The sequence below is a fragment of the Lathyrus oleraceus genome, chromosome 6 (genome assembly GCF_024323335.1).
Source record: "Lathyrus oleraceus cultivar Zhongwan6 chromosome 6, CAAS_Psat_ZW6_1.0, whole genome shotgun sequence".
Lineage (NCBI taxonomy): Eukaryota > Viridiplantae > Streptophyta > Magnoliopsida > Fabales > Fabaceae > Lathyrus > Lathyrus oleraceus.
The window spans coordinates 458,150,920-458,173,119 of record NC_066584.1 but is presented as its reverse complement, the minus strand read 5'-3'; the positions used below and the strand labels follow the sequence as shown (position 1 = coordinate 458,173,119).

At 36.6% G+C, this 22,200-nt stretch overlaps 3 protein-coding genes and 1 long non-coding RNA gene across 6 annotated transcripts; all 4 read right to left on the bottom strand.

Annotated features, from left to right (window-relative positions):
- Positions 1–565: 565 nt before the first annotated feature.
- LOC127091310 (calcium-dependent protein kinase 20) lies at positions 566–6,351 on the bottom strand. Of its 3 annotated transcripts, none has more exons than XM_051029924.1 (8): positions 6,313–6,351; positions 4,775–4,976; positions 4,193–4,336; positions 3,934–4,086; positions 2,939–3,054; positions 2,524–2,691; positions 1,485–1,709; positions 566–1,260 (listed from the first exon to the last, which is right to left on the bottom strand). In XM_051029924.1, the coding sequence occupies exons 2-8, from the start codon at positions 4,875–4,877 to the stop codon at positions 1,180–1,182; spliced, it is 990 nt and encodes a 329-aa protein (XP_050885881.1). In that variant the 5' UTR covers positions 4,878–4,976; positions 6,313–6,351; the 3' UTR covers positions 566–1,179. The 3 variants fall into 3 exon arrangements, with proteins under 3 accessions (XP_050885881.1, XP_050885880.1, XP_050885879.1); XM_051029923.1 differs by lacking the exon at positions 6,313–6,351 and adding an exon at positions 5,457–5,719; XM_051029922.1 differs by lacking the exon at positions 6,313–6,351 and adding an exon at positions 5,538–5,719.
- Positions 6,137–9,085, bottom strand: LOC127091309 (APO protein 3, mitochondrial). The gene is made up of 3 exons (XM_051029921.1): positions 8,546–9,085; positions 6,903–7,333; positions 6,137–6,797 (listed from the first exon to the last, which is right to left on the bottom strand). The coding sequence occupies exons 1-3, from the start codon at positions 8,920–8,922 to the stop codon at positions 6,388–6,390; spliced, it is 1,218 nt and encodes a 405-aa protein (XP_050885878.1). The 5' UTR covers positions 8,923–9,085; the 3' UTR covers positions 6,137–6,387.
- A 4,494-nt stretch (positions 9,086–13,579) lies between these two features.
- Positions 13,580–15,550, bottom strand: LOC127091313 (uncharacterized). Its single transcript, XR_007791907.1, has 2 exons — positions 14,523–15,550; positions 13,580–14,298 (listed from the first exon to the last, which is right to left on the bottom strand). It is a non-coding gene; the product is annotated as an uncharacterized LOC127091313 (long non-coding RNA).
- A 1,195-nt stretch (positions 15,551–16,745) lies between these two features.
- LOC127091308 (zinc finger protein GIS2-like) lies at positions 16,746–21,535 on the bottom strand. Its single transcript, XM_051029920.1, has 2 exons — positions 21,217–21,535; positions 16,746–16,835 (listed from the first exon to the last, which is right to left on the bottom strand). Exons 1-2 carry the CDS (start codon positions 21,506–21,508, stop codon positions 16,822–16,824), a joined length of 306 nt encoding a protein of 101 aa, XP_050885877.1. The 5' UTR covers positions 21,509–21,535; the 3' UTR covers positions 16,746–16,821.
- Positions 21,536–22,200: the final 665 nt, after the last annotated feature.

The following is a 22,200-nucleotide window of genomic DNA, read 5'->3' as shown; positions in this document are numbered from 1 at the left end:
AGGTTCTTGTAAACTCATGCACGTAGTCTCTGTCTAGCTTCAAAACCATATCTTTTATTTTAATCAACATCAGATAGAGTGTTTGCCTTGATACTGAGATAAGTTCTTGTATGTGATTTTGATTTATTTTTGGTAGATTCTGATCTATTGATGATAATTCTTTGAACTTTAATTCTTTGAGCGTTTTTGTTTTGGTTTGTTGTGTGTTGGTTGTGGGGTTTATTTCTTGTTAGATTTCTTTTATCCTTGATAATCTTCTAAACACTTCTTATGTTTTGGAATTATTTGTATTTAATAATTTCCACCTTTCTTACTAATATTTTTGTCATTAAAAAAAACGTGCAAAAGTATTGAGGTTTAGAAGGAGATAATGAAGAAACATATCCAAAAAAGAAAAAAAAAACTACTTCAGTCAAGTCTAAATAGTTAGATGATCCTGCTTGTGGAGTATAAAACACTAAATAGCTAAACAAAACAGGACAAAGTGAAGTGAATGGGGCAGCAAAACTTGAGTTCACAAAGAGCTTTATGTGATTGCATCTATCAAGCAGATCACCTCTATTCATTGGCAAAAATAATACATTATCACATTACAAAAAATACTGTTTGGAGTGCATACACTTAAAATGAAACAATACTAACCAAAAAGTACAACGGGCTTAACTCTATACATGAATGCAAACAGGGTACATGATTGATACAATATGATATTCGCGCCATGAGCACATGGTTTGAGACTGATTGTAAATAACATCGAAAGGCATCCAAGAAAAACACGACGCATGCACGGCTGGAAGAGCATTCGTACTGCATAATTGTGTGTCCTTCAACATATCCATAAGAAACTTGTTCCCAATTTTGATGCTCAACACTAGATAGAACAGTGCTAGATCACATGCTGAGAAATCATTCTACCATCCGTTTACCCCAAAAGAGGGTAAAAGGTTCAAAAGGAAAATCTGTACTTATATTTTTAAAAGTTGTAAATACTAAATACATAAACACTATAATTAGCAGGCCATTCATGCTTTCTCTCCCTGAATCTCAAACAGCTTCTAAGGGCGTTCACTTAAACAACTTATCCTCTAGAAGAGAAGAAACTCGCTCAATGTTATCTGTAAAATCCTCATTTGGCAAGATCAATAGTTTACCAATGCCTGAAGGCATCCAAAATTGTTCTCATGATGTTTGTATCCCCTTTTTGCCAAAATCAGTGTCTTGCATCATTGCAACAAATTCACTGTAGTCAATGTGTCCGTCCTGAAAACAGTGCAAAAAACAAGTCAAATAAAGGAGTAAAATGAAAAATGTTATTGGGAAGTAAAACTGAAAAATAGTAAACCCCTGGAATGCTGAATGATTCTCTCACACTCAATGGGAGTATGACAGATAAGAAGGAAGAGAGAGAGAAAATAGAGAGATGTAATGGATGATGTAATGGGGAAGGAGGGGAGAGGAGGTATAAAAATATTAAGATCCATTACATTATCCTTATCAGCTTCACGTATTATATCATCTAGATGATCTTCTTGTAAGCCAAACTGTTGACAGGCTTGTTGAAGTTCATCCTTCGTAATGTATCCACTACCATCTTTGTCAAAGTAGTTAAAGGCTGCAAATAGATGATCCTCCTTCTGGACCTTGTTTAGATGAAGCATAGCTGCTATGAATTCACCATAGTCTATGGTACCACTATTATCAATGTCTGCCTGAATTTTAAACAAGGAAAAAGATTGATCAGATGAAATACAAAATAAAATCAATCGTTTCGTTGAACACAAATTAAATAGCCCAATGCCGGTTTTTCTATCTAAATGTAGAAAATGAAGGGTCTCAAAATTTGTGTTTGGGTCTAACTCATCCCTACAAAACCAGTTTTTAAGATGAGGATTGCCCCCCACTTATAAAAATAACACAGGTCATATCTCTAAGCAAATGTGGGACTAAAATCACCCCTTCAAAGCCAACACAATGAAGGTGTTAGTGGCTGCAATGGACGCAAGTCAAAGTGCCGTAATTAAGGCGACTAGGAGCGGACCGTAATTAAGGCAAAAATTCCAACACCCCCCTCACGCGGCCCTCAATGAGCCAAGAGCATGGACGATGCGGGAAGCCCAACAAGTGATCAAGGATAGGCTTTGATACCATCTCAAGATTTGTGTTGGGCATAACTTATCCCTACAAAACCGACTAGTAAGATGAGGATTGCCCCCCACTTATAAAAACAACACATAACACAAGCCATATCTCTAAGCAACGTGGGACTAAATTCACCCCTTCAAAGCCAACACAATGAAGGTGTTAGTGGCTATAATAAAGGCAAGACAAAGTGCCGCAATTAAGGCGACTAGGAATGGACCGCAATTAAGGCGGAAATTCCAACAAAAGGGCGTTCTTCTTTTTCAAGAATGAGCTACGTCCATTCATTCTTTTATAATTTTGAACTATAATGAGCTATATCCAGGCATTCTTTTTGAATTTTGAATATAGAACTATCAATTTGGATAACAAGCAAGCACTCACCGCTTGCATTAATAAGGTAATTTCGGAATCCTTTAGAACGGAACCTACTCTCTCTAAACCTTTTTTCAGTTCCTCAAGAGGGATCTGTCCGCTATTATCTGTGTCTATCATCTTGAACATTTCTTTCAGTCCCGCAATTTCCTCCTCGGACAGATTTTCCGCAATTACCTGCCAAAGGATGTAATACAGACAGTATAACATATTTTTTCTTGAATAAAACAATTGCTTTCCATTAGAAAAATTATCAATTTTATTTAAAAAGTAGCATATTTGTTTCTGATTTATTCTTCGATTGACTACACTTCCAATAAACTAGACAAGTTTTCTCAATTTACAAATAAAACCTGATTGGAAAATATATTTTAGCAGTAAAGTACGATGATTCTTGAGAACGATGAAGTTGAGCTATACTCACTCGAATGGCTATTTTCTTGAGCTTGTTCATAGCAGAGAATTGCTTCAAGCGAGATAAAACAGCGGAATCAAGTGGTTTATCAGGAGCAACACCTCCAACCTGAACCCAAGGATGGCCTGCACATCGTCAAACATAACTTAATGTATTTCTATATTTAAAATGAAGAAGAATATATTTTAATTTGGAATAGAACACAAATCATGCTTCTCATTGATGAGACCAAAGTCATGATTATGTAGACTGAAAATCATTATGCCACTTCTGAGAATCCTATAACAATCCCTTCAACATTAAAGTATACTAGTAAGAGAGAATTCCTAGGCTTAGAGGAGGATTGATTAATTAATTGAATAACAGACAACTAACTCTTGAGCAAAATAGGAGTAAGCAATGACAAAGAGAAACAGGAGAAAAATTAGCTGTTCACCCATTATTAAACTTCTTGTTTCAAATTTATAGTTCATATGGATATGCAGAGTTTACATGTCAGTTACGTGAAAATGATATGCGAGCGTAGTATCACCAAATGTGAAATGGGACACCGTTTCATCTGAGCCATCAAATGAGAATGTCCATAGATATGACAAAGATTGAAGTTTTGGCTTGTTCAGCATAGGGAATGTGTATTAATCGCAAGTACATTTCATATTCCTTTTAGATGTAAACTCAAGTTGTCAATTTTTTTGTCGAAAAGCATGCTTGACTCTCTATTCCCCCCTCCCAGGGTAGTAAAAGCAAACGGGTAATTAATTTATTGTATTTAAATGAAAAGGATCTCAGTTTGTAATATGAAATAAGAGCAGCTATTAGTTTTTTGAGTATTAAGCTGCAACTGGCCAGGAAATCTGTCATCATGAATTTAACATTGTTAAAATGAAAATGAAAATCCTGCTTAACTGGACTTATTAAATCTATGGTAACAATAAAAAGTGAAAACTACTATAAGATGCATTTGAGATCAAGCTATATAGCATCAAAAAGGCATGCATACTCACAAAGAACTTCATGTGCCGTCAACCGCTTCTTAGGGTCCCTTACAAGCATTCTTCGAACAAGATCCTTTGCACTGGCAGATATGCTGGGCCATGGTTCAGATTGAAAATCAAGCTCTCCTTTCAATACTTGCTCAAATATTCCTTGTTCCGTTTCTGGTGCAAACACCAAACACATCAGGCACATAATACACATCACAGACACAACTATATTGCTAAGGAGTAAGGACAAACAACAAAACAAGTGGCATAGCATTCTCACCATCCCAAAATGGGGGAACGCCGCTGAGTAAAATATAAATGATCACCCCAGCGCTCCAAACATCACATTCTTGACCATAGTTCTTCCGCAAAACTTCAGGGGCCACATAGTATGGGCTTCCAACCACATCAGTAAATAATTCACCTGTGGTAATGGATATTTTTCTCAATCTGAACTAGTAAAAGATAAATCCAAAATAAAGGAAAAGCAAAAGTTTTGAACACAGTTAAACAAAATAACTAAGCTCACAGTAGTTAATCAAGAGAATGTGTCTTTGATATAGAATAGCATGATGTTTTATGTATATAACTAAAAGCTAAACAACTAAGATGCACTCCCCCTGCAGGCCCTGCATCACAATCGCATGTATATTCAATATTTAGCAGTAGCACACTCGGTCTGCCAGTCCATTTTTCTCTCTTCACCATTCAATTTAATTAACAAAAGCCCCCTACATACTATGTGATAAAAGGCTTCTTTCACATGATTCTTAGTAGACAACCCACTGATGTGATAAAATGCATAGCTGTGCATACTCCCATTGATAGTTGAATGTGGAGTGGTGTGATACGATCGTAATACCTTTTGGAGCTATTCGGCCCATAGTCCTTTGGTGTTGTCTAGTTTTTTCTTTATCCCGACTAGTATAACTTTGTTTGCTGAATCGGCTTGCATATTCTCCCATGGATGAACGATCGAGATGAACTTCATTTGTACTCTCAAGTGATGGCAGAAATCCACCACAGTTGAACTGTCTGAGATGATGATTCTCGGTAAGCCAAGCCTACATATAATTTGTTGTTAGTAGAAGCGTTGAACCCTTTCTATTGTGAAGTAGATCTTTGATAGCTTACTGAACTTGCATAATCAATGATAATGTATGTCTCAATAGTAATATTGATATTACATTTATATTGCAAAATGTGACCCTTTTACCAAATAAACTCATAATACATTTAAGAGAATAATAGAAATCACTACCAATGAGCAAAAGGGATACGCCTTTGTCATGAATTGAACACTATCATTAACTTTTTGCCTTGTGTGTGGTCCGTTAAACAAAGTTCATTAGGTCTAAAATTTGTTCGATTTAAACGTATTAGCTATTATATTGTGATATAATATCTAAATACACTAGAATAACTTTTTTGCAATAAAACATGCCAAAGTAATGCTTTCCATCAGTTTTGTCAAGCAAAACAAATTGATCGTGTTTGTAAAGGCATTCCTTAACATTTTCACCAATTAACCTTGGGAAATATACCTGAGAGCCTAAAAGAAAAGGAAGCGCTTATGAAGTACCAAAAGTGAAATCATTAATCTCCGTGCTGGTTTAGTTTCTTACATTGATAATGAACCCACAAGATTCCTTGCCCAAACAACAAGGTCAAGAACATATCCTGTAACCCAATCATATATCGTTTGATCAACCTGCTCAATTGAATCATTAATCTTCTTGGTGATAGCTTCTCCCATCTCTCATATGACAGTTTGATGCCTTGTGAAATTCACCATCAACGGAACAAATCAAGCTCCATATGAGCCAATGAATAAGTATACAGAAGGTATCGATGAACAAAAAGAAAAAAGAAAAAAAAAAAGCAATTCAGAGTTTCAGATAGAGAATGTATAACAATCACTCACTCAACATAACCAAGGTATATTTGAGAGAATAAGCAGAAAATCTTTACGACAAATAGAGAACATGCCATTATAAGAAACTGGTGGAGCTGGAAGTAGAAACTAATTACTTTTGATGCTAACCTCTTAGTCTTTTGTACACCAGAAAAATAATAAGCTAAGCCAGTAGTCTAAGGTTTTCTTTGGTTTTAGTAGCAGCGGATCATATAAAAGTATCACATAAAAGAAGAGTAGACTAGAGGGATAAAAACCTGTTCTCAAAAGAATCCAAACAAGAAATCCAGGTTTATAACCTTCAATGGGTGTCAAAAGCAAATGTGTTCCATATTATCAAGACTGCAAAACTTAGTTGCCAGCAGAATACAAGATAACTTAGTCCGACGTACTCATTATCATACTATCCATCCTTGATCACTCACTATATACATCATCTATCTTTGCCCAACTACACAATCTTTGCAATTTGAAATAAATTATACCTTAATTTTTAAATCAGACTCTTCCAATGCCCAAACAGTTCCTCCATGCGCAGGAAGTCATTCGATCGATTTGCTCTAAACAACCAACTTTTCCTCATCCATATCAGGTACTACAACATCTACCCTCATTGTATGTGCATAATTCTTTTCAACTGGTGCTCCAGCCTGTGAAAATAGCTCAACAACTGCGGGTAACATACCATAGTACCTTTTCAACTCATTTACCAAAGGCTGATTGGGTTGCTGATCTTGAATATGATAGACATATACAGGAGGCACAAAATCGTTTATTGTAGCCTCCTGCCATGCATGCTGCCCATCCCTCATCTGGTGTTTGTAAGCTTGACAATTTCGCACTCTATGACCTTTAGGTCCCACTTGTACCTCTGGACAGTATCCACAAGTTTGTACAGCATACTTCTCCATAAGTTTTGAAGCTCCGGAGCACATTTTCTTCCAGGCTTTCATGCCTCGGATAGCAACAGCTGCAAAGAAGCACACACACATAGTGAGCCGAGTTGACAGAGAACAAAATGTATGTTGTGCATAAAAGAGTGGCAGAGAAGGAAAAATGACGGGTGTTTGTTAACCTTGGATGTCATCACAATGCATTTCCATGGAATCTGTGTCTTCATCCAATCTTTTTTTCTTATATGGAAATCCCAATTCGTCTATATCTTTGTCCAAAGAAATTTCTTTAGGAAATCTTTTCTCAAAATCGATTATCCGACCAGCAACGCAGTAAACAGGAAAGGTCCTTCTCCTGGTAAGGTACTCAGGTATGTCAACACCTGCCTGGATACACAATTCAACAATTGCGGGAATTCGGTCCACTTGAAGCATTTCATTATGTGAAACAGCCCTCCCAATTCTGTCATATAGATGAAATGACTCGACAAGAGGCAGAATATGTTCAATACCACCTTTGACCCAACTGTGTTCTTTGCTTGACAAGCTTCCTCTAACATTACATGTTCTAATTTGATGTGGTGGATCACCAACATGAACTTCTCCACATATGCTGCAAAGAATCCAAAATATCAACTAAGAATGCATATAAAAAAAAATCACCAATAAGTTCATGCATTAAAAGACTGAAAGTAACTAAACATTCAAGTTTAACATTTATATCCCTATATTAGAAGGAAATACCTAAAATATCCCTAATGTAACGTTAACAACATATTTTCTGAAGAGTGAATTCGGAATTTGGCCTTCGAAATTGTTAGTTTCTGTCAAAAAAATCCCTCATTTTTTAGAAATATAAAATACATCCCTGAAATTGTAATGTATCATTCAAAATAGTTAATCTGTTTCATTTTTTTCGAATTATAAAATACATCCCTGAAATTATAATGTATCATTCAAAATAGTCAATCTGTTTCATTTTTTTCAAATTATAAAATACATCCCCGAAATTATAATGTATCATTCAAAATAGTCAATCTGTTTCATTTTTTTCAAATTATAAAATACATCCCTTAAATTATAATGTATCATTCAAAATAGTCAATCTGATAACTTCTATATCAAGGCTAGTTTACTAGAGACTACTCTGCCTATGAAATTTAGGACATCTCCGAGACAAATTTGTCAGAAATTGCAATTGTGCAGAGACTAATTAGTTACAAATGACTCATTCAAAGACTTAAACTTCATAGACAAATTAGTCTAACGATAAAAGTTTAACATAGGGTCTATTTCAATCAAAGAAACACGGACACCTTTAGGAGTCAACATGTCGCAGTGTTCAGCACTTGCATGACACCTATACGACACGTGTTGCAAAAGTCAGACAAGTGTCCTCAAAAAAACAATCTTTTCTTCACTTCGACACTCTTTAAATCGGTGTCTGACACCCGTATAGCCCTCATACAACACATGTTTGACAACTCTTAAACATTTACTAATGCAAAGTCATCAATAAAGAATCAAATACATTAATTTCAATTAGAATATTTTCAACTCTATTAGGATCAAATACTATCATATACTCGACGTGTCACTGTCTTATATTTTTACATTGGTGTCAGAGTGTCCGTGTAGTATCGTGTCCTGTATCCTCGACGACACCATATAATTTCACCGATCCATTTGCTTATACAGTCATTTTCAGAAGCATTAGGCAAATAACTCTGCTACAAAGTAATGATACTTGAATAAAAACTACTTGCAAAAACACACTAAAGGCACAAAACAAGAATAATAAAGAAAACAGAAGTTCTGAATTTACCTGCATGAATAAATAGCAATATACTTCACAAGTCTCGAAAGACTGGACAATAATTCAGATCTAGCAGCAAAAATCTCCTTAGCGATAGGAACTAATTTCTGAACCAGCAATCCATTTTCAGGAGACGGTAAAACAATCTCACCCACCTTTTGTCTCTCCTTTCTCTTCTCCCTACCTCGTCGTTTTAACTCGTTGATACATGTTACCAATGGCTTCCTCTCAAACTTCTTGAGCTTCTTTGGAAAATCGTCGCAAATAGATAAAGTCGAGTATAAAACACGGAAACTTGTGGTTGTGTATCTTTGCTGCGGAATGGGAAATTGTGTGATTCTTTGGAGGAGATGATAACTAATTGGTCGAACTAGTCTTGAAAGCATTTTGCGGGATTCGGAGGTTGATGGAAGAGAATTCTCCCTGCTCGTTAATGCATGCGGTGGCGGAATCGAGGTCTATGGAGTTATCGCGGCGGTTGATGGATTCGAGAGAGGTTGGGGGAAAGTGGGTGCGCCGTATCGAGTTTCAACTTTTTTTTAATTTGAGGGAAGAAAGACCCGTTTTGGTACTTAAAAACTGCGGGACAATTTTTTTTATCAAAATTGCGGGACAATTAAATTGTTAAAAATATATTTTAATATTAGTTTTTTTCTAAAAATGAATAAATAATGCGACATATGCTCGACATTTTTTCAAAATTTTCATTTATTTTCTTGATAATTTTCGATTATAACATTTCCTTTCATTATGCAATTATCAATGTTAGTTTAGGTAAGAGGGTAGGAGTATTACTAAAAGGGAGAGGTAATACAATTAGATTTATAACTCTATCTCATATTAATAATTATAGCTTGAAAATAATATAGAAAAGTGTGATCAATATTTTGAACACGTGTAAAAACAAAATGAGTTGCGAATATGCAATGATATCTTATACAACAAGTATGTTTTTTTTTATCTTCAAAGTTTAATCTTAATTTAGGTTAATTTTTTTTTTTAAGTTTTTGTATAAATTGATGGTTAAAATGTTGGCCAATAAATTTGAATCGGTGATGGATAATCTCATTTTCTATAATCAATCGATTGTTTTTAAAGGGATAATATTGATTGATGGAGTGGTAGTAATCAATGAGGTTATTATTTAGTTAAGGGATTTAAGAAAGTTTATCTCATTTTTAAGATGAATTTTGAGAAAGCATGTGATTCAATTATTTAGACTTTTTTGGATTATATGTTTATTAGATTTGATTTTAATAAGAAGAAGAGGGATTGGATGAGAGTTTGTGTACTCGTTGGTAATCTTAGGATGCTAGTTAATGAGTGTTGAACTCAAGATATTAGTATCCAAAAGGGTTTGAAATAAGAGATTCACTAAGTCCTTTTTCATTTTCTATTAATGGCTGAGGAGCTAAGTGGCTTAGCTATTATGGTTGAGGAGATTGATCTTTACTATGGATTTAGGGTGTCGTTGTGTAATTTGGTGGTATCTTATCTTCGGTATGCATATGATACACTTCTTGTGGCGAATCATACTCTTCTTAATATGTGGAGTATTTAGGCAATCCTTAGTGGGTTTGAATTGGCTCTGGAGGTTCAGGTTAATTTCTTTAAGACCATTCTTATAAAGGTTAATGTGGATTTTGTCTTTCCAATATCTACAAGTGATTTTCTTAATTGTAAGCACCACAATACACACATTTCATTCGTTTTTGAACCACACTCAATTTTATGATAAAATTTATTCCAAAAATGCATTTCTGAAATATTTTCGAAAATACATTTCTGAAAACTGTAGGATGTGCTTTAGAACTATAGAATGTGCTTTGGAACAATAGGATTTGCATCTACCTTTGTCAATTCATTTTGTGATGAAGAGCTGTTGAAAAAAGTTAGTGTTTTTGAATATCCTCGTTAGCTGACACAAAAGAGAAGATAATCAAATAACATGACAAAGTTGAATACTTTCGCTATAAGTAGAACCTTGAAATATAAGAATAAAATGATTGAAAATCTATTTCAAAAGAACTGAGATAGACTTGCGAAGCCTATAAAAATAGGACATGAACATCACATAACATGATAGACTCGAATATTTTTGCTACAAGTAGATCCTTGAAATATGAGAATAAAATTTTAGATTGAAATTCTAATTTGAAAGAATTGAGATAGAGACTTGGGAAGCCTATAAAAATAGGACGCAAGCATCACATACACTGAATGTGTTAATTGTTCTGAATTCAATACTAGGTCATAGTTTTTCATCTCGAAAGGATATTCAGAAATATTTCGAAAATACATTTCCGAAAACTTTTCGGAGATGCAATTCCGAAATAAATTTATTCATAAAATTGGGGGTGTGACTCAAAAATGAATGAAATGCGTGTATTGAGGTGCGTCCATAGATGTATCTCCAAAAACTGAGGGCATTTTTTAATTTTCGTGTGGTACCTAAGAAACATATAGGGTGCATTAGAAATCCTCTTTTTTCTTATATAATTATAAATGATGTGTCATATTGTTTTTCAAAAAAACCCAATTATTTTTGTATTGAAAAAAAATTTAGCCATATTAGAACTATTCTTTTAACATCAAATAACATTATATAAAATTTAGAATAAAAATATTTGTAAAAATCAAAGTTATATTGGTAGTACCTAGAACTATAATTACACAAATTACTCAGAACATACTAATATTCGCATCAAAATAATTAAAGTGCAATATCATAAATAATTCAAAATCATGACTCACAAAATAAGAGTCTAAAATTAAAGAAACCAAGTATGAATACATCAAAGTCACCATTCATCAAATTATATATATAAAAAAAAGTCAAATACATTGTTCAAATATCTTCCACAATTCAAAAAAAAGTTTTGACTTCAAAATTAATATCTTCAACCAAATTCCAATGATAAATATATAAATATTAGTTCATATATAAAGTCATTAAGAGACCTAAAAAATAAGAATATATAGTAGTGAATCGTAATTTTTTCTATTGAGTGGGTTGAGTGAGTTTTGTGGATTGGGTTTCGAAATCCATATATTTTGAATGGTTTTTCATTTTCGAAAATCATATTGACCCACTTACCTGTTCAAATCCACTTTTTTGGACCAGTTTGGATGGAATTTGACCAGATTTTGTGGATTTATCCAACCTATATACACTCTTGCGCATATGTGTTAGTTTGGAAGGTAAAAGAGTTCTTCTTAATTTTGTACTTAATGTATTCTCATTTTATTCTTGTAATTTTCTAAGATACTTGTAAAAGTATGGAAAAAGCTTCTTAGGTTACAAAGAAGATAAAGAAGATTTCTTTGGGGAAGGATGAAGGAAAAATCTAAAATTTCCTAGATTAAATGAGAGAATGTTTGTAAGTCTAGAAGAAAAGGTGAGTGAGGAGTTAGGGACCTCTTGTTTGTTAATTTATCCATTTTGGCTAAAGGGAGACAAAATTTGCTTACATGTACTTCAGGCCTATGGTATAATATTCTTGTAGTTATGTATAATGCTTCAATTGTTTCTTCTTTTTTGGAGGGGATGACATTGGTGTTCCGATTTACTTCATCTTTGTGGAAATGCGTGTCTCTTCTTGGATTCAAAGAAGATGACTCTTCCAATTGGTTTACTGAGGATATTCTTAGGAAGGTGGAGTCGGTCCTCCCGACTTCTTTTTTGGAAGGACCCTTAGTTAGGACTTATTCCTCTAAAGTTCAACTTGCCTAGTCTATTTTCTAACTCCATTCAATCATATGGATTGGTGTCAGAGATTGATCAGGTAGATAACGGGGACCTAGTTTGGAATCCCAGGTAGATGAGGCCATTATTTTTTCGAGAGGTACTTGTGTTTTAAAATCTTCTCTCTATGCTTTGAGATTTTCTCTCACAAGAGAGACGTAGGTGGATTTTGAGGCATACAATATAGGATTTTTTTCTCTATTGCTTATGATTATCATGTTCAGCTTGCTGGTTCCTTTATGTCTCTTATGGAGGCTTAGAATTTAACCATCCCACTTATCTGAGATAGTTGGGTTGTTCCTAAAGTGTTGATTTTCTCCTGACAACTTTTGCAAAATAGTTCCCCTTCTAGAAAAAAAATATATAAAAAGAGGGATGCTTATTGATCCTAGTTGAATGTCTTGTCCTTTCTGTGGGATTCGACTGAGTCAGCCTCCCATTGTGTTTGTCACTCGTGATTATAGGCTTGTTTTTTAGTCATTCATTTCTTTAGAAGGTATGGTCAAGTCTAAGGGTGGATTGGTTATGATCTAGCACGTTGTATTCTGAAACATTTAGAGAGTCTGTGATGATGTCATCTTTAATGATATTACAAAAAATGTGAAGGAGGTGGAATAAAAGAGTTTTTTTTTTTACCTAGAAATGGTTTCTAAGTAAATTAAGGATAAACTCATGCATGTAGTCTATCTAACTTTAAAATCCTATCTTTTATCTTAATTAATATCAGATAGAGTGTTTGCCTTGATTTTGGGTAGGTTCTTGTAAACTCATGCACGTAGTCTCTGTCTAGCTTCAAAACCATATCTTTTATTTTAATCAACATCAGATAGAGTGTTTGCCTTGATACTGAGATAAGTTCTTGTATGTGATTTTGATTTATTTTTGGTAGATTCTGATCTATTGATGATAATTCTTTGAATTGATCTTTAATTCTTTGAGCGTTTTTGTTTTGGTTTGTTGTGTGTTGGTTGTGGGGTTTATTTCTTGTTAGATTTATTTTATCCTTGATAATCTTCTAAACACTTCTTATGTTTTGGAATTATTTGTATTTAATAATTTCCACCTTTCTTACTAATATTTTTGTCATTAAAAAAAACGTGCAAAAGTATTGAGGTTTAGAAGGAGATAATGAAGAAACATATCCAAAAAAGAAAAAAAAACTACTTCAGTCAAGTCTAAATAGTTAGATGATCCTGCTTGTGGAGTATAAAACACTAAATAGCTAAACAAAACAGGACAAAGTGAAATGAATGGGGCAGCCAAACTTGAGTTCACAAAGAGCTTTATGTGATTGCATCTATCAAACAGATCACCTCCATTCATTGGCAAAAATAATACATTATCACATTACAAAAAATATTGTTTGGAGTGCATACACTTAAAATGAAACAATACTAACCAAAAAGTACAACGGGCTTAACTCTATACATGAATGCAAACAGGGTACATGATTGATACAATATGATATTCGCGCCATGAGCACATGGTTTGAGACTGATTGTAAATAACATCGAAAGGCATCCAAGAAAAACACGACGCATGCACGGCTGGAAGAGCATTCGTACTGCATAATTGTGTGTCCTTCAACATATCCATAAGAAACTTGTTCCCAATTTTGATGCTCAACACTAGATAAAACAGTGCTAGATCACATGCTGAGAAATCATTCTACCATCCGTTTACCCCAAAAGAGGGTAAAAGGTTCAAAAGGAAAATCTGTACTTATATTTTTAAAAGTTGTAAATACTAAATACATAAACACTACAATTAGCAGGCCATTCATGCTTTCTCTCCCTGAATCTCAAACAGCTTCTAAGGGCGTTCACTTAAACAACTTATCCTCTAGAAGAGAAGAAACTCGCTCAATGTTATCTGTAAAATCCTCATTTGGCAAGATCAATAGTTTACTAATGCCTAAAGGCATCCAAAATTGTTCTCATGATGTTTGTATCCCCTTTTTGCCAAAATCAGTGTCTTGCATCATTGCAACAAATTCACTGTAGTCAATGTGTCCGTCCTGAAAACAGTGCAAAAAACAAGTCAAATAAAGGAGTAAAATGAAAAATGTTATTGGGAAGTAAAACGGAAAAATAGTAAACCCCTGGAATGCTGAATGATTCTCTCACACTCAATGGGAGTATGACAGATAAGAAGGAAGAGAGAGAGAAAATAGAGAGATGTAATGGATGATGTAATGGGGAAGGAGGGGAGAGGAGGTATAAAAATATTAAGATCCATTACATTATCCTTATCAGCTTCACGTATTATATCATCTAGATGATCTTCTTGTAAGCCAAACTGTTGACAGGCTTGTTGAAGTTCATCCTTCGTAATGTATCCACTACCATCTTTGTCAAAGTAGTTAAAGGCTGCAAATAGATGATCCTCCTTCTGGACCTTGTTTAGATGAAGCATAGCTGCTATGAATTCACCATAGTCTATGGTACCACTATTATCAATGTTTGCCTGAATTTTAAACAAGGAAAAAGATTGATCAGATGAAATACAAAATAAAATCAATCGTTTCGTTGAACACAAATTAAATAGCCCAATGCCGGTTTTTCTATCTAAATGTAGAAAATGAAGGGTCTCAAAATTTGTGTTGGGTCTAACTCATCCCTACAAAACCAGTTTTTAAGATGAGGATTGCCCCTCACTTATAAAAATAACACAGGTCATATCTCTAAGCAATGTGGGACTAAAATCACCCCTTCAAAGCCAACACAATGAAGGTGTTAGTGGCTGCAATGGACGCAAGTCAAAGTGCCGTAATTAAGGCGACTAGGAGCGGACCGTAATTAAGGCAAAAATTCCAACACCCCCCTCACGCGGCCCTCAATGAGCCAAAAGCATGGACGATGCGGGAAGCCCAACAAGTGATCAAGTATAGGCTCTGATACCATCTCAAGATTTGTGTTGGGCATAACTTATCCCTACAAAACCGGCTAGTAAGATGAGGATTGCCCCCCACTTATAAAAACAACACATAACACAAGCCATATCTCTAAGCAACGTGGGACTAAATTCACCCCTTCAAAGCCAACACAATGAAGGTGTTAGTGGCTATAATAAAGGCAAGACAAAGTGCCGCAATTAAGGCGACCTGGAATGGACCGCAATTAAGGCGGAAATTCCAACAAAAGGGCATTCTTCTTTTTCAAGAATGAGCTACGTCCATTCATTCTTTTATAATTTTGAACTATAATGAGCTATATCCAGGCATTCTTTTTGAATTTTGAATATAGAACTATCAATTTGGATAACAAGCAAGCACTCACCGCTTGCATTAATAAGGTAATTTCGGAATCCTTTAGAACGGAACCTACTCTCTCTAAACCTTTTTTCAGTTCCTCAAGAGTGATCTGTCCGCTATTATCTGTGTCTATCATCTTGAACATTTCTTTCAGTCCCGCAATTTCCTCCTCTGACAGATTTTCCGCAATTACCTGCCAAAGGATGTAATACAGACAGTATAACAAGAGACAAATGAGAATACCATGCACGAGAAGCTCCAGTTAGACTTCATCCACAGCTTTTCATCTTCCGTGTGAGCTCCCAACCTTCCCAGATAAGATTGGAGATGAGTGCGTGGGCAAGAAGCCCCGTTGTATTTCTCAAAAGTAGGGGGTTTGAACTTGTGAGGAATCCTTACTCCCTGAACCAGACCAAGATTTGTGACATCAAAGCCTAAGGAATTTTGAGACTCCAAAGATTTGAGCTTCTCAGCAAGCTCATCCATACGGCGAGTGGTCTCGAGGGCCTCGTCGTGCAAAGAAAATTGATCATACTGATAATCTTCAGTAACGGGGCGCCCGTTAATCCGAATTCCTTGATTCACATTGTACCTTCCGCCAATACCATTTCCAACATTCCCTGTGTTGCCAACATTACCCGGGTTTCCATCAGCATTTGCGTTACCCGCGTTACCAGTGTTCACAGGGTTATCAGCGTTCCCAGGGTTACCAGGGTTTCCCTCAGCATTTGGTATCTCCACCTCCGGATCGGGTCTCGGTTGCTCAACCAATTCCCTCAGCTTTTCCTGGCCTTCTGCCATACCAGTCATCAATGTCATGAACTGATCCATCCTTTCACGCATATTAGCCAGCTCTTTCTGTACTTGGTCCATCTCTAGCTGTGAACGATTTTCCTTTGTCGGCTACCTGTGGACTCGCTTGGGACCAATAACTGCCTGGTACAGGGAACAAACATTAGACACTGTGTAACACCCTTCTAAAATACCCCAATTATTTAATTAAAAATAATAAACATATAACAATTCAGAGTAATTATGCCATTCAAGGGTGTCACACATAATATTCACACCATTCAACCATATAACGGTCATGCTCTTTTATTTATTCAAAACATAAACATTTGCATAAAACGCAGCGGATAGAGATCTCCTCAATCATGTAAAACATGTAACATTCACATGTAAATTATTCAACAACATAAAACATCCCATCCCGATGTTACATCTATCAGAGCACGACCCACTAAGGAGACTACACTAGACTCCAAGCATTCGCTTCTACTCAACTCATTTCTCGTTACCTGAAAAATAGTTGTAAGGGTGAGTTCCTCAATCAATATAATAAGCATTATAGAATATAATGTCATGTTAAGTAATTTAACACAGTAATCACCCTAATCGCAACATACAATCAGTAACAGCACATCAGCTCAACATCATACTCAACACCAATGTAAGCACAAGTATAATCTCAAATCATACTCTATAACAACACAAACACACGTATAATATTGGAATACATCCATTCATATTATACACCATACATACATTATGCAATGAGACTTCACACATGCGGTACCGACTATTCTTGAACATATAGTTCAAGCTCACCGATCCCTCCAGATACGGCTACTAAGCTCACTAGTCCCACTCATTTGAGATCTAATGACTCACTCACTAATTCCTCACTATGGGAATTAGCTACAGCCCCAAAGGCTAGACTATGCACACTAATCACCTAGCATGCCAACATCAACAACAAATCCACCATGATTCACTCACTAATTCCTCACTATGGGAATTAGCTACAACCCCAAGGGCTATGCTATGCACGCTAATCATCTAGCAATGCAACATCAACAACAATCCACAATGGACATATGCTCACACTCTAAGCCATACAACAGTCCATTCACAAATACATGCATAATATATATCATTCACAGCATTATGCATACCATCAGACATCATCAACACACGTATCAAAACATCATATCATGTCAAATAATTAAACACAGTATTAGCACACTCTACTAATACCTATACTGCTCAAAACAGCGGGAATAATCCCTACTATATCACTCACCGATATAGGCCAACCATCACATATACACATAACATTTAAAATATCCATTTTTCCACTTTTTAACAGTGTTAACCGGTTAACGCCCTGGGTTAACCGGTTAACGCAGCACAACACGCTTCCTGTCCCTAAACTTAACAGTGTTAACCGGTTAACGCCCTGGGTTAACCGGTTAACGCAGCACAAACAGCAATATTTTCAGCAATCACAACAGTGTTAACCGGTTAACACCCTGGGTTAACCGGTTAACGCAGACAAAACAGCAAATTTTCACAATTCAAAACAGTGTTAACCGGTTAACACCCCGGGTTAACCGGTTAACGCAAGACAGAAGCTGTTCCTGCGCTAACTCAAGGCAGAATGCAGAATCCTCCGCATTTTCCGCCGTTGGAGGACTTCCAGACCTCCGATTCCGATTCCGTAAAAAGCTATACGTTCGGAATTTCACCACTAACCCAAACGCAGATTCAATTACAGTCTAAATACAATTTATCCAATTCAATTCTTCAGCATCAACAATCCCAATTAGGGTCAAATTAACGGCTTATCACTACCCATCACATATTATCCCATAATATCCATTAATCGACGATAAACCCCCCTTACCTGATTAATCCGGCAAATCTTTGAGCCCCAAGCTTTTCTCTCTTCAACCTTCAGCCCTTGCTCTGTCTCTTTGCCCTTTTCCTCTTTCACGATCGTTTCTCTGTTTTTCACGTAAAAACCTTTTTACTCCAAATGGGCTCTTTTCCTAATTTCCAACATATATATATTTTCCAATAATAATAATAATAATAATAACCCAATAATAATAATAATAAAATTTCCAATTATTTAATTAAATTAATAAATAAATTATTAACTCAATTTAAATAATTATTTTATTATTATCGGGGTGTTACAACTCTCCCCCACTAAAAGAGTTTTCGTCCTCGAAAACATACCTCAAGCGAACAACTCTGGGTAAGACTCCTTCATCTTACTCTCCAGTTCCCAAGTCACATTGCCACCTGCTGGTCCTCCCCAAGCTACCTTCACCAAGGCAATCTCTTTACCCCGCAACTGCTTCAACTCTCGATCCTCAATCCTCATAGGTGATGTTTCAACAGTCAGGTTATCTCTCACCTGTACATCATCTACTTGGACTACATGCGACGGATCATGAATGTACCTCCTCAACTGAGACACATGAAAAACCTCATGCAAATTCGCAAGCGACGGCGGTAAAGCGACACGATAGGCTACCTCCCCTATCCTTTCCAAAATCTGATAAGGACCAATAAATCGAGGTGTCAACTTCTTCGACTTCAAAGCTCGACCAACACCAGTTATCGGAGTAACACGAAGAAACACATGATCTCCCTCTTGGAACTCAAGTGACTTCCTAGCTCCAGGATAAACAAAACTCGCAATTTCTTTCTTCATCCCCGGCCACCAAAATAACTTTTTCAAATCATGATACATCTTCGTAGCTCCAGGATGAATACTCAAGCCACTACGATGTCCTTCCTCAAGAATACTCTTCTTAAGCTCAGTAACATCCGGAATACACACCCGACTACCAAATTTCAAAATACCATTCTCATCAACTCTGAATTCACCACCTTGACCTTGATCCACTAAAGTCAACTTATCAACCAAAAGCATATCGGATTTCTGACCCTCTCTGATCTCATCCAGAATACCACTTGTTAACTTCAACATTCCCAATTTAACACTATTGTGAGTACTCTCACACACCAAACTCAAATCTCTAAACTGCTCAATTAAATCCAATTCTCTAACCATTAACATAGACATATGTAATGATTTCCGACTCAATGCATCAGCCACTACGTTTGCTTTACCCGGATGATAATTCAAACCAAAGTCATAATCCTTCAGAAATTCTAACCATCTCCTCTGTCTCATATTCAGCTCTTTCTGATCAAACAAATACTTTAAACTTTTATGGTCACTGAAAACCTCAAATCTTGAACCATACAAGTAATGCCTCCATAATTTCAGAACAAATACCACAGCTGCCAACTCTAAATCATGCGTCGGATAGTTCCTCTCATGAACTCTCAGTTGTCTCGAAGCATAAGCTATAACCTGCTTATTCTGCATCAACACACCACCTAAACCCAACAATGAAGCATCACAGTAAACTTCAAATGATTCCGACGAACTCGGTAATATCAGAATAGGAGCAGTAGTCAACCTTCTCTTTAACTCTTGGAAACCTTCTTCACATTTTGAGTCCCAAACAAATGCTTGCCCCTTTCTAGTCAACATCGTCAACGGTAACGCCAACTTAGAAAATCCCTCAATAAATTTCCTATAATAACCTGCAAGTCCAAGAAAACTCCTTATCTCAGAAACTGACTTCGGAGCTTCCCACTTAGATACCGCTTCTATCTTAGAAGGATCAACAGCAACACCACCTCTTGAAATCACATGACCAAGAAAACTAACCTTTTCTAACCAAAATTCACATTTAGAGAGTTTAGCAAATAACTTCTTTTCTCGTAGAACTTCTAAAACCACTCTCAAATGTTCAGCATGCTCTTCTTCAGATTTCGAATACACCAAAATATCGTCAATAAACACCACAACAAACTTATCTAGGTACGGATGGAAAATCCTATTCATATACTCCATAAATACTCCAGGCGCATTAGTCACACCAAAAGGCATTACAGAATACTCATAATGTCCATACCTTGTTCTGAAAGCAGTCTTCTGAATATCCTCAGTTTTCACACGTATCTGATGATACCCAGATCTCAAATCTATCTTGCTGAACACACTCGCACCAACCAACTGATCCATTAAATCATCAATCCTCGGCAAAGGATACCGATTCTTGATCGTCACTTTATTCAGTTGCCTGTAGTCCACACACAACCTCATCGTACCTTCTTTCTTCTTAACCAACAACACTGGTGCACCCCACGGTGACACACTCGGACGAATAAATTTCTTGTCCAACAGATCTTCCAACTGACTCTTCAATTCAGCTAACTCAACAGCAGACATACGGTAAGGAGCCATCGATATCGGCCTAGTACCAGGTACCAAATCAATCGAGAACTCAACTTCACGCTCTGGCGGCAATTCATTCACCTCTTCCGGAAACACATCAGGAAAATCACACACCACGGCTAGATCGCAAATCACTGGTTTATCTTTAGCCTCCAAAGTCGCTAACAGCATAAACAACTCTGCTCCATCTGCCATTGCCTCATTCACCTGCCTCGCTGATAGAACAACACTCTCTCCTACCTCAACCTCAGGAAATATTACAGTCTTATCAAAACAGTTGATGGAAACACGGTTACACACCAACCAGTTCATACCCAAGATAACGTCAATCTGCACTAGTGGAAGACACACAAGGTCTATCCCAAAATCTCTACCAAAAATACTCAAAGGACAACTCAAGCAAACTGAAGTAGTAGTCACTGAACCCTTTGCAGGAGTATCAATCACCATACTTCCAAGCATCTCAGATATCTCTAACTTAAGTTTCACAGCACAATCCAAAGATATAAAGGAATGAGTAGCACCGGTGTCAATAATAGCTACAAGAGGAAAGCCATTAATATAACACGTACCTCGGATCAAACGATCATCTGCAGAAGTCTCAGAACCCGATAAAGCAAAGACCTTGCCTCCTGACTGATTCTCTTTCTTCGGCTTAGGACACTGTGGACTGATATGACCCAACTCTCCACAGTTGAAACAAGTTACAGTCTTCAACCGACACTCTGCAGCCAAATGACCACCTTTTCCACACTTGAAACACTTCATCTCAGCACTGGTACACTCATGGACACGATGTCCAGCCCGACCACATCTATAACACTTAGCAGGGGCGCTAGAGTCTCCCCCACTAGGCCTCTTCATCCCACTCTGCTTCTGAAAACCTTTGCCAGCTGCATACGGTTTTCCACGATCATTCTGATTCTTGCCTTTCCTATCAACCCTTTGCTGATAGCTCTCTGCTCTGGCTTTGGAATCCTGTTCAAAAATCCTGCAACAGTCAACCAAGTCAGAAAACACTCTGATTCGCTGATATCCAATAGCCTGTTTGATCTCGGGACGCAATCCGTTCTCAAACTTCACACATTTCGAAAATTCTCCAGCAGCCTCATTATAGGGAGTGTAATACTTCGACAGCTCTGTGAACTTAGCAGCATACTCAGTAACAGACCTGTTACCCTGCTTCAATTCTAAGAACTCTATCTCTTTCTTTCCTCTGACATCCTCTGGAAAGTACTTCCTCAGGAATCTCTCTCTGAACACAGCCCAAGTGATTTCAGCATTCCCAGCAGTTTCCAACTCAGTGCGGGTAGCAACCCACCAATCATCAGCTTCCTCTGACAGCATATGCGTACCGAACCTGACCTTCTGGTTATCGGCACACTCAGTTACTCGGAAGATTCTCTCGATCTCCTTCAACCACTTCTGAGCGCCATCTGGATCGTATGCTCCCTTGAACATTGGAGGATTGTTCTTCTGGAACTCACTCAGTTGACGAGCAGCTCCCATTCCTACAACATTCGGATTTCCTCCAAGTACTCCAGCTAGCATACCCA